This window comes from Erinaceus europaeus, chromosome 5 (assembly GCF_950295315.1).
Source record: "Erinaceus europaeus chromosome 5, mEriEur2.1, whole genome shotgun sequence".
Lineage (NCBI taxonomy): Eukaryota > Metazoa > Chordata > Mammalia > Eulipotyphla > Erinaceidae > Erinaceus > Erinaceus europaeus.
The window spans coordinates 55,472,884-55,490,199 of NC_080166.1; the positions used below are offsets into that span (position 1 = coordinate 55,472,884).

A 17,316-nucleotide genomic window follows, 5' to 3' on the forward strand; every position below is an offset into this window, starting at 1 on the left:
CAAGTTTTATTTAATAAATGAGCAACCTGCAATCCAGTAAATTTTACGGCAGGAATTATAACACCAGATTTGCATATGGAAGGTTCCAAATTCAACCCTGGCCACCACACATGCCAGACTGGTTCTCTCTCCCTCTCCCTCTCCCTCTCCCTCTCCCTCTCCCTCTCCCTCTCCCTCTCCCTCTCTCTCTCCCTCTCTATCTCCCTCTCCTTCTCCCTCTCCCTCTCTCTCATTAATACAAAATTCATAAATATTTTTAAAAATAAAACACTAAGCAGAACTTGGACTGGAGTTGATGTATTGCACCAAAGTCAAAGACTCTGGGATGGGTGACAGGGACAGTTCAGGTCCTGGAGCAGGATGGACCTAGTGGGGGTTTACTGTTGTGTGGAAAACTGGGAAATGTGATGCATGTACAAACTATTATATTTACTTATCGAATGTAAAACATGAATCCCCCAATAAATAAATTAAAAGAAAAATTAATCTAATAAATAAATAAAAATAATAATAAAATAAATAAATGAGGTGGAGGTAGATACTTTAATGGCACTTTATAACACACACTGAGAGCTTCTGTCTCTTTCCCTCCCTTTATGCCCCCTTCCTCTCAGTTTCTGTCAAATAAATAAAGATAATAAAAATTAAAAAAACTATTGATAAAAAGAAAGTAAACTGAAAAATGTTATACATGTACAAACTATTGTGTTTTGCTGTTGACGTAAACCATTAGTCCTCCCAGTAAAGAAGCAGAAGTACTAGGGGACATGCTTTGCAATGCACAAGACCCAAGTTTGAAAGAAACTTCAGTGCTGTGGTGTCTATACCTCTCTCCATCTGTCACTCTATGTTTTTCTCTTTTTACCTAAAAAAAAAAAAAGTTTACTCAGAGTGATAAAGGACTAGCGACAACCACACATAATCTCTCTCTATTAGTATTACTGAAGTGAAAATGCATTCTAGAGAGACAGCAGCATTGCTGAAGTTCAACTCAGACATTTTTTTTTTTAATTTTTTATTTAAGAAAGGATTAGTGAACAAAAGCATAAGGTAGGAGGGGTACAACTCCACACAATTCCCAACACCCAATCCCCATAACCCACCCCCTCCCATGGTAGCTTTCCCATTCTCTATCCCTCTGGGAGCATGGACCCAGGGTCGTTGAGGGTTGCAGAAGGTAGAAGGTCTGGCTTCTGTAATTGCTTCCCCGCTGAACATGGGCCTTAAAACCCCAGATTCCGTTTGCCAGACCTTCTTTCCCCCTGTGCAGCCCCACTCCCCCAACCAGGAGAGACACTGATGAACACCGAGTGGCCCTTCATAAGTCAGAAGAATCCCTAAGAAGCACAGCGATGCTGAAATCCAAAGGCACATCACCTGTGTTGCAAGACAAATCTGGCTGTGGGGAAAGGTCTGCTGGTACTCAGAAACTTACACTTATGAGAATATTGCTGCAAAGCTTCCTCCCCACAGAATGACACCACTTCCTTTTCCCCTCTCACAGCATGAACACTGATTTGAGTATTTGTCCTTGAAGCTTCTACATGTAGAAATCTTGGAGCTATTTTTCTCTTTAGAATGTTAGGGGGGGAAAAAGTGCTTTCCTCCTCTCAAATGACTGGCACTTTATGACATACACTGAAAGCTTCAGCAGTGCACCCTGAGGGCCTGGGGAAGAAAACGGAAAAAATAGCTAAGTGTCTCAGCTCTTGAAATCTCTGCAGTCTGCTAAGTGAGGCAAAGGGACTCAAGGGAAAAAGAAGACAAGATGCTTTTATCTGTGCCAAAGTAGAAATACTAGTAATAATAATTGACATATTTTGAATGCGCTTTATGAATTAACTGATTTAAATCTCGGTTTGTAATGATTCTACAAGGTAGATGCTCTTCTGATCTCACCTGAGAAGTGGAAAACGGGAATAGAGAGATGAGGCAGCTAGCAGACAGGTGACACTGTCTGGATTCAGACTCCAGAGGCTGGACCTATGCTCTGAATGGCCGCAGTCTAAAGCGAGCCATGGTTTCACATCACCTCCATGGATATATACAACGTCTCGCACAGTGTGTGTGACCAGAGTCGCATGAGACTGATTTTTGTTTCTGTACCCATCAGCTATACCAACAATCTGACTTTCAGTCTTTAATGACCAGGGGGTTCTAGACTGAGCTTTCGGTCTACCCGGCAGAAGTGGCACCACTGTGCTTCTACAGCCCACGTCAAAGCCCAGAGACACCCCATCATGACCAGTGGGTGGCAATATAGTCACACATGGAGCCACTAAAGCACGATGAAGGGCTAGCATCCCCTGTAGGACTGTAAAGGCCTTATCACTTTATGAGTAGGTCATTCCAGACAGAACCCCAAACACTATTTTCCTACTTTGCACAAAGCACCCACATTAATCCTGTAGGAACAGAGAGGAACTCGGATTAGAATGTTTAGGAAACTGTGTTATTCTTCCTCTGTCCTGCCAATATACTACGGGTATCCTAGTATATTTCAGTAACCCACTTGTCCTCCCACTTATAAAGACTCTAAAGCCTCTATATCCACAGTTTCACTTACAGTGGGATAAATGCTGAGTAAGTGGGTGAAAGAATAAATTTCATATCTTCAGAGGTAACCAGTTCTCCAAGGGACAATTTAGGAAAGTCCTGCAGAGTCCTCTGCAGTTGTCTGAAATAAGGAGAGACTTCATTGTTGACTCTACGCTAATTATAGCTACAGACTTCATAATAGCAAGAAAGTCCCTAAGATCATCCTCATTCACAAACCTGCATTCACAAACCTGCAACATCTTATCTGTCCTTACCTGGGCCTAGCCCTTCTGTAAAATGGTGGCAGTTTAAACAGAACAAATGTCTAGCTGAACCCAGTACTGAGTATCACCAAGGGCTTCCCAAAATAACTCTACACTAGCCAAAGGATAGAGCTACTGTGTGGAGCTCTAGAAAGGAACCCACATTTGTATCAAATCTGAGAAGCTCAAATTTTTTTCAGAAGCTCAAAAGCTTTTTCAGAAAAAGTCCTTTAATTAAAAATATTTCTGTTCCCCAATAAAGAAATTAAAAATGCATATTTCTAAATGTCTGAATTACTACTACTACTAGATGGTTAAGTCTTCATCTGGGGAGAAGGTTCAATAGACAGAAAGCATGCTTTGCAAAACCTGAAATCATAGGTCCGATCCTTAGTAATTAAAAAAAAAAGCAAAGAAAGAAAAATAAAAGCACAATATATATGCTTCATGAATTACAAGACAATCTCGTTAAGATATAAACTCCACCCAAACATATTTGCAGACTCAATGTAATTTCTATCAAAATCCCAATGATGATTTTGAAGAAATAGAAAATTTCATTCTAAAGTTGGTATAGAATCTCAAGGGAGCACAAATAGCCAAAACAACCTGACAAAAGAAGAGCTGGGGAAGAGGGGGGTCAGATGGTGGAGCATCTGGCTGAGCACAGACATTAATTACCCTTAGTAAGGACCCAGGTCAGAGCCCTGACTCCCCACCTACAAGGGGAAACCTTCAACAGTGGTGAAGCAGTGCTTCAGGTGTTTCTCTTTCTCCCCTTATCTCCCTTCCCCTCCCCTCTCATTATCTCTGTCCTATATAGTAAAGAGAGAGAGACAGAGAGAGAAGAAAGATTTTTAAAAGGGGGGCGGGGGACAAAAGATATGTATACAGCCAAAAAGTTCATGTAAAAAGCTCAATATAGCTAATCACAGGAAAATGTAAATCAAACTGCAATTTACCTCTTCAAATCTAAACAGTAAAACATGTTTTTAAAATGAAATAAATGTTAGTAAAGATATAAAATTGAAACATTTGTGCACTGCTTGTGGGAATATAAAATGGCACAGTTACTGCAGGAAATAGTATGGTGGTGCAAAGTACAAGGACCAGCTTAAGGATCCCAGTTCGAGCCCCCGGCTCCTCACCTGCAGGCAGGTCACTTCACAAGCAGTGAAGCAGGTCTGCAGGTGTCTATGTTTCTCTCCCTCTCTCTGTCTTCCCCTCCTCTCTCCATTTCTCTCTGTCCTATCCAACAATAATGACATCAGTAACAACAACAATGATAACTACAATAATAAAACAACAAGGGCAACAAAAGGGGATAAATAAATAAATAAACGTTTATTTATTAAAAAATAATAATAATTTAAAAATAGGGGGTGCAGCAGAATAACCTTGGATCATAAGCTGCTTTGCTGTGCATTGCACCCACGTTGGAGCCTGGTCCCCCCTTCACTTTACCACACTGAGAAAGTTTCAGTTCTATGGTTTCCTTCCCTGTCACTCTCTGCCTCTGTCTTTCTGAAAAAGTTGAACCGTAATGGTGTGTCAAAATTGTGAGGAGCCTCACAAAGCATTAAGCCAGCTCCCCCTGCTCCACCCTGCATTCCTGATACTATGGACTATGTACATAATCATTGTTTTGTCTGAAAGATCCCCACTCATTTCATTCCTTTGATCTACTTTCTACCCTTGAGACCCTCCCTGCCTCCAGGGTATTATTAATCTCACCAGTTAAAACCCTCGCAACAGTTGCTAAGGAAGTTCCTACCTTTCCAGCCTTTCTCTGCCCCTTTCCTAACCATTTCTGTTCCAACTTGCCACTTCCAGGTCGGCCATTTTAAAAGCCTTGGCTCTCTGATCAATAAAGGTATTGCATTGTCTCGACATGTTTGGCTGCTGAGTCATCTCCCTCCCATCACTGAGTGAGTAGCAGCCCAGGCTGGCCCCAGTTGAGTTCTCTCCAGCCCAGAGAGTACACGCCCAGAAAGAGGCACCCTCACGCTAGCCCGGCAATGGTGAAGCCCTGGAAAAAAAAATTTTTTTTTAATTAAGCAAGCTGTTAGTGGAGGGCTTACATTACTATGTGCAATGACCAGACATCAGGCCCCTGTCATTCCATGAGATCATCTTCAGGGGTGATGTTTTATGAGAAGTGGAGCAGTGCTATCGTGCTATGGTATTTCCCCTTTAATTCTTTCTCTCTCTCTCTCCTCATCAAAAATAGAGAAAGGGGTGGCTGCCAGAGGTGGCTGCCAGGTCTGGCAGAGTTATGCAGCCACTGAGTTGCAACAGTAACCTTGGCAAAAAAAAAATAATTAATAGATTCACCCTGTGACTTGCTGGTGGGTACTATATCTATAATCTTATAATTTTGTGAACCATTATTAAATCATGTTGTGTGAAACTTGGGGACATTATACAGAAAAACAGACTAGTCACAAACTCATACTGTTGATTCCACAGATATGGCATTAGTATAGTACTTAAATTCACAAAAATGGAAAATGAAATGGTCATTTCCAGGGACATGGGAAAGGATGAATGGAGACATTGCTTAATGGAACCAACTTGATCTTTGGAAAATGAAAGAGTTCTGAAGATGGTGATAATTGCATGTCAGTGTGAATGTGTATAGTGTGACTGAAATAGACCTTAGAAATGATAGGAGGCTGGGTGGTGGTGCACGTGGTTGAGCACACATGATACAATGAACAAGGACCCAGGTTTGAGGTCCCAGTCCCCACCTACGGGGTGAAGCAGGGCTGCAGGTGTCTCTCTCTTTATCTCCCTCTCACATTCTGGCTATCTCTACCCTATAAATAAATGAATATAATAAAAAATTTAATGAAATGATGGGTGTGGTAATTTTATGACACACACACACACACACACACACACACACACACACATATATATATATATATATATATATATATATATATATATATATATTATCTTTATTTGCTTATTGGATAGTAGAGACAGCCAGAAATTGAGAGGGAAGGGTTTCGGAAAGAGAGAGGGAGAGAAACAGAGAGACACTTGCAGCCCTATTTAAACACTTGTGAAGCTTCCCCCCTGCAGGTGGGGAGCAGGGGCTTGAACCTGGGTCACTGCACACTGTTACACATGTTCGCTTAACCAGGTGCACCACCACCTGGCCCCTGTCACATATATTTTACCACAATTTTTAATAAAAAACGATTTTCAAACATCTGAAGGCTACCTAATGACCCCATAAAGTAATCTGTGGGATAAAAACATCTATTTGGGGGCCAGGTGGTGGTGCACCTGGTTGAGCACATACATTGCAGTGTGCAAGGACCTGGGTTCAAGTCCCTGGTTCCCACCTACAGGCAGAAAGTTTTGTAAGTGGTGAAGTGGTGTTGCAGGTGTCTCTCTGCCTCTCTCCTTCTCTATCACCTCATTCTCTCTTGATTTCTGGCTGTTTCTATCAAACAAAAATAAAGATAATAAAAAATTATTTAAAAAATTTAAAATGAAAACATCTATTTTATTTAATTGTATGTCATGTGACACAAATGAAACCTTTTGGTACTTCACTCTGATCATTCTGCTCTGAATGTTCTCCAGCCAGCAAAGTTCATTTACTCTATGGGCCATAGAGCTCAACACAACACTGGCCAAGTGAGAGTGGGAAATACGGAGCCGGAAAAGGAGGCATAACAGTAGTGTTTGCCCTACAAGGTGAAGCCTTATATTCGATCTCTTACACCACAGCATAGAACCAAGACAAAACTAGATATCACATTATAACTTCCAGAGCTGTGGGCCGCCCCCCTCCGCTGCCTCTCGTTCTCTTGCTCTTGCTTACCCCACAACAGCAAAATGGACAAGGCCCATTGCTTTCCTTAACCAAGTTACTAGGTTATGAATGAAGCTGAAATTTCTGTTACTTTATTATCACGTTGTTAATTCCTATAGAACTCTGAGGCCGAAGCCCGCAGTTCCTTTCTACTGTGTCACTTCTTTTTATTTATTTATTTATTTATTTATTTACCCTTTTGTGGCCCCTGATGGTTTTTTACTGTTATTGTAGTTATCGTTGTTGCTACTAATGTCATTGTTGGATAGGACAGAGAGAAATGGAGCGAGGAGGGGAAGACAGAGAGGGGGAGAGAAAAGTAGACACCTGCAGACCTGCTTCACTGACTGCAAAGCAACTCCCCTGCAGGTGGGGAGTCAGGTGCTAGAACTGGGATCCCTATGCCGGCCTTGCACTTCACACCACGTGTGTGCTTAACCCGCTGCGCCACCGCCCGACTCCCTCTACTGTGCCACTTCTAAAGTCTTTTATTTGTTAGGATACTTTCAGCAATTAAAGAGGAGAACACACACACACAAACTATGCAAACTGACTCAGGCAAAAAAGGAATTTTTTAGAGCGTGTAATTGTTCCAAAGATGATACTAGCTTAAAATGTGGCTTGATTCAGGAGTTTAAATGATGCCGGGGCACAAACACACTTACAAGTTAGATAGATATATGATGGAAACAGGCTATAAACAGGAAGTTCCTCAGCCCCTCCCCAACTTGGGCCTTCCAGCTGAAATGGCACCCATCAAGTTTCAGCAGATTCCTTTCTCTTAAGCCAGCTCTGCCCATCTCTTTGTGTTTTCTTTGCACACACCCACCCCCAGTGAGTTTCCAGGCTCATGGGTGGCAGGACAAGGTGATTCAAATCAAAGGGTCATCACCTTTCTCTAGTGATCACCTTCCTCAACCAATCTCTCTGACCAGGACAATGTTTAGCTGGTTCTAGGACACATGTTCCACTCCTGAGAAAAGTATATTCAACTCCACTGAAGTGCCATCACCCATGGAGTGAAGGTGGAGAGTAGGTGGTCCCCAGAAAGTACTCAGATGGGGGCCAGGTGGAGGCCCACCTGATTAAGCACACATATTAAAGTGTGCAAGGAACTAGGTTCAAGCCTATGGTCCCCACCTGCTGGGAGGAAGCTTCATGAGTGGTGAAGTAGAGCTGCAGGTGTCTCTGTCTCTTTCCCTCTCTATTTTTCCCCTATCTTCTCAATTTCTCTGTCTCTATCTAGTAATAAATCAATTAACTAATTAAAAAAGAGTACTCAGGCTAAGGTTAACAGTGAGGTGAGGAGATGTAGTACAACATAAATCAAAGGTTCAATGGGCAGAGGACAGATAGGTGGGGTGACTAAGAGTTTGAACTGGGGTCCTTGTGTATTGTGACATGTTTGCTTTACTGGGTGTGTCACCTCCTGGCCTTATTAAATACAAAATTTTTAAAAATATTTATGGTATTAATTTCGTTTTTTAATATTTTTAACATTTATGTATTTCACCACTCCCATCACCAAAGGTCTGTGCCCCTATCCCTACCCCCATAGATAGCCACTATCGTTCTTCCACAGTCTTGAAAATAGGTTGATTTTTTTTTTTGCACATTTATAGATTCAGTTGTCTACATTCTACTTAAGTGCAATTTTATTCGCATCCTTTTGGCAAGTTCTGGTGATCTGAATTCTGTCAGGCAACATACTCATAACTTGTTGTAACTGTGTATACAGCAGTGTGATGAATGTATCTCTGAGTTTACTTGGTGAACACATCTATGTGAATGTGATCTGAGATGTAAATAGACTAGTATCTGGGAGGCAGCTCGATGGCTATGCAAGACTTTTGTGCCTGAGCCTCTGAGGTGTCAGCCTTAATCGGAGGCACCACCGTCACCCAGGGCTGAGCAGTGCTCATGTACATGCAGAGGAGCTATAAACGTAGCTTTCATTAGCTCGTCGCCAAGATCTTCTGTCTGAGGTGAGATCAACATCTTTGAATGTGGTCATATAGCCAGACATCAGGCCGCCTCTGTCCTGTTCCTTATGCTCAGAGATAATGTGAGCATTCTTCACAACATACCTAGATTCCTGGGTAGCTTTCCCATAGAGGGTGTCTGTTCTTTGTGATGTGTGGATTATTTATCTAGCTGTTGTCAGGGAAGCGTTTCCTCTGCATATCCCAGATGTCTAATGTTCTCTAAGCACACACAAGCATATCTACATGCGCGCGCACACACACACACACACACACACACACACACACACACACAGTACTAGCAATAGTTGCAATGTATGGACAGCATTTTCTACATGGCCTGCCCTTTACAGAAAGTCAATAGGATTACATATTAAATTATTCATTCCACACAACCTTCTAAAATAGGTGCTTGTGCTTCATTTTTTTTTATTTTATTTATTTATTTATTTATTGCTTCCATGGGGTAGATAGCATAGTGTTTATGCAAAAAAGGTTTCATGTCTGAGGCTCTGAAGTCTCAGGTTCAATCCCACATACCACCATAAACCAGAGCTGAGCAGTGTTCTGGTCTTTTTCTTTGTGTCTTTCTCTATAAATCTCTTTCTCATTAATATAGGGGGTGGGGATAGGTCATATAATGGTTATGCAAAGAGGTTCTCATGCCTGAGACTCCAAGTTCCAGGTTCAATCCCTGCACCACCATAAGCCAGAGCTGAGCAGTGCTCTAGTAAAAAAAAAAAAAGTTAGGACTTAACTAAAACATTTTAATTTTTTTTTCTATTTCCCTTCTTGCATGTTATTTTTTAAATATTGATTTACATATTCGTGTATTTAGTTATTAGGAGAGAGAAGGAGAGGAGAAAGATGGAGAAAGGACCAGGGTACTAGCTCAGCTCTGGCACAAGGTGGTGCTAGGAACTAAACCGACAGCCTCTAGGACAGCAGATGTGTGATTTATGCTCTGACAGGCTTGAAGTAGTTCCCCAGTCCATCACTTCCTTTTTAAAGGCAGGAAAAACAGGGTCCTGAGAAAATAACTGGATTGAATTCACAGTTAGGTACTATGAGCCAGAAACTTGAACCCAAGTCATGTGGTCCCAAAGTCCTTGCAGTGACCGCAGATGTGACAGTTGACTCTGACTCCCCTCAACTCCCAGTTCCAGCCCCAGGACAATGGACAAGAGAGTCTGTTTTTCAAAGCTACAGCAAAGCCAACCATGAATAAATCAGGGAGCAGCCACTCATTTCACAAAGCAGTTTGTTGCCATCATTGAACTGTTTTTACTAATAAAGCTCCTGCTGGAACGGGTCAACTAACTTAAAAGCTATCCGTGTCAATGGCCAGGCAGTGTCCTATCTGGCTGAGCACACACATTACGGTGGTCAAGGACCTGGGTTCAAACCCCTGGTCCCCACCTGCAGGGGGAAAGCTTCATGAGTGAAGAAGCAGGGCTGCAGGTGTCTCTCTCCCTCTATCCCATCCCCTCTCAATTTCTCTCTGTCTCTATCTGACAATAGATAAATAAAAAGTATCTTAAAAAAGAATATAAGCATTAAAAAATTAATGTCTTCCTAGAATAGTGGGGCATAACAACCAAGCCAAGGTGTTAGGATCACTGTCAGCTAAAAAGCAATTAGTTCTGTTGATAAGGCTCTCTGCTATGTAGTTCACAATAGTAGAAAAGCACAGTTGAAGATCTTTTCCTTCTGCACTTAACTGCTTTCCTCCACAGGACCAAATACATACAGAGAGAGGTCTGACACAGCCTCTCACTGGGAGTCTCGCAGGAGCAGAACATACTCCCCTGCCCTCCAGTGCCCTCTAGGTTTCACTTGACCCACCATTGTTCTCTTGTCACATTTGGCAGAACTGTTAGCTGATAATGGAGGTGTCTATAAAAGGTAGAGGTGCTGCTGTGTACTCCTTCTCAAAATACCATTTTGTGAAGCCCTAGGTGGTTTGAATGGGTGAGGCTTCTGTGAAGGGTCTATAGGCTGAAAGCAGGGTGTTTATTCCTTCAAAGGGAACCCAGTTGAGTACTGGTTCTGAAGGAGGAACCTCATGGAAGATGAGCCGGAGAAGGCATGAAGAAATACCCCTCACTCCTCATCTCCCCACCCCGGCCTCTTGACAAATCGACCCACTCCCCAGTGGGAAAACCAGAGAAGGCAAGGGGTCTTAGGAGGCAGTCAGCAAGGCTAAGCTCTCAAGGAACAGAACACGGTGGGAAAAGGTAGGGGATACATCTTCATGACAGAGCATAGAGAAGAAAGTACCACAAAGTTGGGCAAACAGAGGTACTGAAAGAAAAGATAACATTATTCCAATCAAAAATAAGAGCCAAAGTCAACCTGAGGGCCCAACTTGCCTCTCTTATCTCACTGATTTTGAGTGGAGAAAAAATGACAAAAATCTCAGAGATCATCAAACCCCCTAGGTTCCTTCCAGTATTTGGTAGTATTACAACACAGCCCACAGTGGTCCAACTTTCTTCAGAAGTGGTGAAGGTGCATGTGACCAGCACGACTCAGTCTTCTGCCGGGATTCACCAGAGAGATTTTCATGAATCACTTGTGTGGGTGATGCTCTGAGTGTTGTTATTCTGTCAGCAAACTCAATCACACTCTGTCTCTGAAGGTGATTCATTGGAGGAAGTTGACCTGGCCATGGTGTATCAGGCAGCATCGAACGGCGATGTCAACGCTCTGACTTCTGTGATCCGGGAAGACCCTTCTATCCTAGAATGCTGTGACAGTGAAGGTGGGCCATTTGTCTACTCATTTGATTTTCAGTCCTGAAGAATGCTCTGCCTCAAAAGTGAATTACCTCTGAATTTTACTTGAAATAAATAGATAAAAATATAGCCAACAGCCTATTTGGATATGGAGGGACAGAGTATTCTGCCCTTAGCAGTGTCCATGTATCTCCATATCTCTTTAAAATCTCCATTTCCCCCAAAATAGTCATTTCTCTCTTTAGCAGTCACATCTGCTTAACATCCATTGCTTTCAAAAGTTGCATACCCCTTTCCCTACCATATTTCTAAACTACTTGGCCTATATGTCTTGGCCATTCATACAGAGAAGTCGAAAGCAAACATAAAGCAATTGGGTTCATTGTAAGAGATGACATAAACGAATATAAGAATTTGTCTCCACAACTCTCATTAAAAACTTTCAGACAAACAGAAATAGAGGATAGACTCCTCTATCTGATAGTATTTATCTATCAAGACTTGATAATGAACACAATAATCAAAGATTGAGTGTTTTGTCCCAAGACTAAAAACAAAGATGTCCACTCTCACTCTAGCCACTGCAAAAAGACAGGAAAAGATAATAATACATATTAAATTCAATATGTATTGAAATGGAAAAAAATAGCATTGTCCCTTTCAGCATGGTTACCATCTACAAAGAAAATCTAAAGAAACTACAAAAGAAAAACAAATGCCCAAGGGAGTCAGGCTGTAGTGCAGCGGGTTAAGCGCAGGTGGCACAAAGCACATGGACCGGCATAAGGATCCCGGTTCAAACCCCGGCTCCCCACCTGCAAGGGAGTCGCTTCACAGGCAGTGAAGCAGATCTGCAGGTGTCTATCTTTCTCTCCTCCTGTCTGTCTTCCCCTCCTCTCTCCATTTCTCTCTGTCCTATCCAACAACGACAACAACAATAATAACTACAACAATAAAACAACAAGGGCAACAAAAGGGAATAAATAAATAAAATAAATATTTTTTAAAAATGCCCAAGTAAGTTTACCAAGATCACAGGATAGAAGGCCAATACACAAAAGACACACTATAGTTCTCTAAGCTAGCAATGAAAGCATGAATAGAGGGTGCAAGGGAGAGAGAAGGGAATTTTGATTATAGAAAAGAATCATGACCACAATGTGAACCTCCAAACTTCTAAATGAGTGCCCCCAAGTAATAGATTGTTTCTAGTTTGGTTTCCCACCTGAATGAATATGAAACACCCAGATTCAGGCCAGCAAAATAGATAACCTGAGTAGTGCACTGATTTGCCATGTGTACAGTCTAGGCTTGAGCCCAACTTCACTGGATTAAAGAAAGCCTCTAGGCAGGTAGGTAGGTAGGTAGGTAGGTAGATAGATAGGTAGATAGATAGATAGATAGATAGATAGATAGATAGATAGATAGATAGATAATCATTATTACTCTTTCCATCTGGAAAAAAAAAAAGAAAGTCAGCCTGGAGTGATGAATCCCCAGAAGGAAAGGAAGGAAGGAAGGAAGGAAGGAAGGAAGGAAGGAAGGAAGGAAGGAAGAAAGGAAGAAAGAAAGAAGGAGCAAAGAAGGAAGGAAGAGACAGAGAAAAAGAGGAGGGAGGAAGGGAGGGAGGATGGAGGAAGTGATGGAGGGAGGGATGGAAGGAGGGAGAAAGGAAAGGAAATGTTTGAATCCTACTTTACCATTCTGGCTTATTCCAAGAGTCCTGTAAAATTAAACATTAAAGAAATATAAATTGATGGGGGGGAATAAAGAACTCAGAAATAGACTTAATCAAATTTGTCCAATTACACAAATATGATTTTGACAAAAGTATAAGTGCAATTGTGTGTTCTTCAGAGAACTTTTGCAGAGGATGAGAAGTTGTACCTATGTGTCAACAACTGTACTTTTGCTAACTCCAAATAAATGATTTAAAAAATTAATAAATAGTGCTGGTGAGGCCGGGATAGAGCCTCTTTACATGGAAAAATCCTTACCACACATGAATCTCAAGGTTTGAGACCTGGCATTATATGGGAGCATCATGGATGGCACTAAGGAAGCTTAGTGGTGGAATAGTGCTGTGCTATCTCTCTCTTCCTTTCTCTGTATGTGAATTTTTAAAAAAAGTGGAAAAATAAACCACCAGAAGTGATACAGTTGTGTATGTGCATGGTCCTATTGCATAAATATAAATGAATAATGATGTTGTATAAACTCAGCATCCAGAGAGACAGAGAGAAGCTTTGCCACTCTTTAAGACACAGCACTTCATTGCTGCTTTTACCCAGTACAAATACCTAAAGGTATATGATTTTTTATTCTATTTATTTATAAAATGGAAATATTGACAAGACCGTAGGATAAGAGGGGTACATTTCCACACAATTCCCACCACCAGAGCACCATATCCAACCCCCTCCCTTGATAGCTTCCCTATTCTTTATCCCTCTGGGAGCATGGACCCAGGGTCATTGTGGGATGCAGAAGGTGGAAGGTCTGGCTTCTGTAATTGCTTCCCAGCTGAACATGGGTGTTGGCAAGTCGATCCATACTCCCAGCCTGTCTCTCTCTTTCCCTAGTGAGGTGGGGATCTGGGGGAGGCGGGGCTCCAGGACACATGGTGGGGTCCTCTGCCCAAGGAAGTCAAAGTCGTGTTGGCATCATGGTATCATCTGGAACCTGGTGGTGGCTGAAAAAGAGTTAATATATAATGCAGAGGGAGTCAGGTGGTAGCGCAGCGGGTTAAGCGCAGGTGGCGCAAAGCAAAAGGACCCGCATAAGGATCCCAGTTTGAGCCCTCTGCAGGGGAGTCGCTTCACAGGCAGTGAAGCAGGTCTACAGGGGTCTATCTTTCTCTCCCCCTCTCTGTCTTCCCTTCCTCTCTCCATTATTCTCTGTCCTATCTAACAATGATGACATCAATAACAACAGTAATAACTACAACAATAAAACAACAAGGGCACCAAAGGGGAATGAATAAATAAATAAATATTTTTTAAAATGCAGAACAAATTGTTGACTAGTCATGGACCTAAAGGCATGAATATTGCAGAATAAGATTTGAGGGTCTCCATTTTGGAAAAAGCTAGTAGGTCTGTTTTAGGTATATTCCAGAGGGCCCATGACTTTACTAGTTTTTGCGTGAGCCTGACATCTAATATGCAGGTGGATCCAGGTTATTGTCTGAGGAGATGGTGTCATAGCTGGAAAAAGGACTAGAAAGCTGGATCAAGGAAGAGAGTAGCTCCCAAATATGAGAAAGTATATAAATACTGTTAACTGTAAACTCCACCGGTTTGATCTAGGGCCCATATTCAGCACAGGAGTCTGTGTAACCTCTGCATCCCTGTAGGTCTGAGCTCGCATTCTGTGGTTGTAGCTAGGGAAAATTCAAGGCTTCACAAATTTCAGGGCCCATCATCTTTGGGTACTAGGTAGAATATGTTGTCCAACCTGCCTTTGGAGAATGGAGCAGTCCCTACCATTATTGATCCCCATTGAGGTAAAGGTCCTATAGGGGCCCACAAAGGAGTCCATTGTGTTGTTCCTGATGGAGAGGACCAGTGACAATGGTGAGAGGGAGCTGTTAGAGGTCTAGACCCATCATGTCTGTGTGGGAATCCCAGGACTCTCTGACTAGGGCCCCAACTGATGGGGTGGCCTGGTCATGACTAAAGAGTCATCATGAAGGTATTCCAGTCTCTTGCCCCTATTCAGCTTTTGTAGTCCTTACTTTGTCTGACACAGTTAGCTCTGGAGTGACTGGGGGTCGTGTAGTAGGAGGTAGGTGACGAGGGTATCTAGGTCTAAGTAGAAACTATTTGATTAGGCACTCTAAGGTGTATTTTTAGTTCTTTCTACAAGAACTAAAATTATATTTTAAGGGAACATTTTGAAAAGTAATTTTCCAGCTGTGATCTTTCAATGAGAATAGTAGCCCTGGAATTCATCCATTCCCAGAGAGATCTGCGTGTCATAGTTATAATTCGCCTGGAAAAGGATCACAACTTAAGTGGGAATCTCTAACCAAAAGACATCTAAGTAAGTCTCAGCTGAGTCAGCGTGCCTTCATGAGGTTTGGTTTCTAGCAATCTGAAGCACCTGGCTCCTGCCTCACTTGGCTTGTTCCAACAGTTCTGGAAGATAAAAATTAGAATGTATAGGAGTTTCCTGGTTGGTTCTCTGTCCCCTGGTGTCAGCATGGGTCTCCCCCCGCTGCTTCAGATTCTGAGGGCAGTAGCAATGGAGACTCATAGTCGCATTTGGTGAGTCTTAGCGGAGTCCTCTCCTCTCTTCAGACATTTTTTTGTTGGTGAAACAGACTGGAGGTGGTGTCTCAACTGGTGATCTGCCAGACTGTTGCCAGCCACTCAATCTCTCCCTAGGCTCCTCTCTGTCCATGAACCACACATGTTTGCACTCACCGGTGATTTGCCACCAGGTTCCAGATGCTACCATGATGCCAGCCTGACTTCCCTGGACAGACAACCCCACCAATATGTCCTGGAACCTTGCCTCCCTAGATCCCTGCCCCACTAGGGAAAGAGAGAGACAGGCTGGGAGTATGGATCAACCTGCCAATGCCCATGTTCAGCGGGAGCAATTACAGAAGCCAGACCTTCCACCTTCTGCACCCCATAATGATCCTGGGTCCATACTCCCAGAGGAATACAGAACAAGAAAGCTATCAAGGAGGGGATGGAATGCAGAGTTCTGGTGGTTCGAATTGTGTGAAATAATGTACCACTCTTATTATATGGTCTTGCCAGTATTTCCATTTTAAAAAGAAAAAATAAACAAAATTAGAATGTATAATTCCACCTGTTTTTTTATTCAAGAGGAAAACACATGAGGGGGCTGGGTTCAAGCCCCTGTTCCACACCTGCAGGGGTCCACTTCACAAACACTGAAGTAAGTCTGCAGGTGTCTATCTTTCTCTCCCTCTCTCAATCTCCCACCCTCTCTCAATTCCCTCTGTCTTATCTAATAAAAATAATAGAAAGAAGGAAAATACATGAGTAACCAAATACATTGCTCTAAGTGATTCTAACATTGAGCTATTATTTTAGTCAAAGTGTCCCCTTTCAGCAAGAACGTGTGTCAGGCTACGTTACAGTCACTGCCCTCTACCACTGTCCACCTCCAGAGAAAGTGGACTACACTGATCTGGCTGCCTGGACTGAGTTTCCAAAGACACTTCCAGATGCTTAATTGTTCAAGTCAAGTCAGGATAAACCTTCCTGCTATATTCTAAATTGTCCCCAAGTACTACTAAGTTTCTTTTTTTTTTGCCTCTAGGGTTATTGCTGGGGTTCAGTGCCAATAGTACTGTGAATCCACTGCTCCTCTGTTGTCTGCTTTACATTGGTTTGTTCTAGCTCTTCCCCTGGCAAGAAAATTGGTTCAGTCCTGCTAGTTTCGCAGGCCCACTTGTCCCCGCCCCAAGGAACCCCGAGAGAGTTCGAGAATTGCAGAGTTCGAGAGTTCTTGGTGCCGCCATGTGAGAAGGAGGCAGGAGAAAGAGGCAGGAGAGTTCTGTTTGGTGATTAGTTTGGGTTAGTTTATGAATCGTTTTTCCTGAATAAAGAAATACAGCTTCCCTGCCCAGCCATATGTCTCTGGTTGTCTCTGTTACCTGCCCGTGAAGCTAGCCTGGCCTGCTGAAGCCCCGAATTTTAACAACTCTCCTCTCCAATTTCTTTCCATTTTATTTGATAGGACAGAGAAAAATTGAGAAGAAGGGAGATAGAAAGAGAGAGAAAGGGAGTTGGGCGGTAGCGCAGCGGATTAAGCGCATGTGGTGCAAAGCGCAAGGACCAGCCTAAGGATCCCGGTTCAAGGCCCCGGCTCCCCACCTGCAGAGGAGTCACTTCACAGGCGGTGAAGAAGGTCTGCAGGTGTCTGTCTTTCTCTCCCCCTCTCTGTCTTCCCCTCCTCTCTCCATTTCTCTCTGTCCTATC

General features: G+C 42.6%; 1 protein-coding gene across 1 annotated transcript in view; it reads left to right on the forward strand.

Annotated features, from left to right (window-relative positions):
• The window catches only part of LOC103124430 (ankyrin repeat domain-containing protein 55-like), a 142,820-nt gene that overhangs the window by 17,963 nt on the left and 107,541 nt on the right, over positions 1-17,316 (forward strand). The window contains exon 3 of the mRNA XM_007535145.2: positions 11,257-11,379. Within this exon, the coding sequence (XP_007535207.1) occupies positions 11,257-11,379 (123 nt within the window). The remainder of the gene's footprint in view (positions 1-11,256; positions 11,380-17,316) is intronic.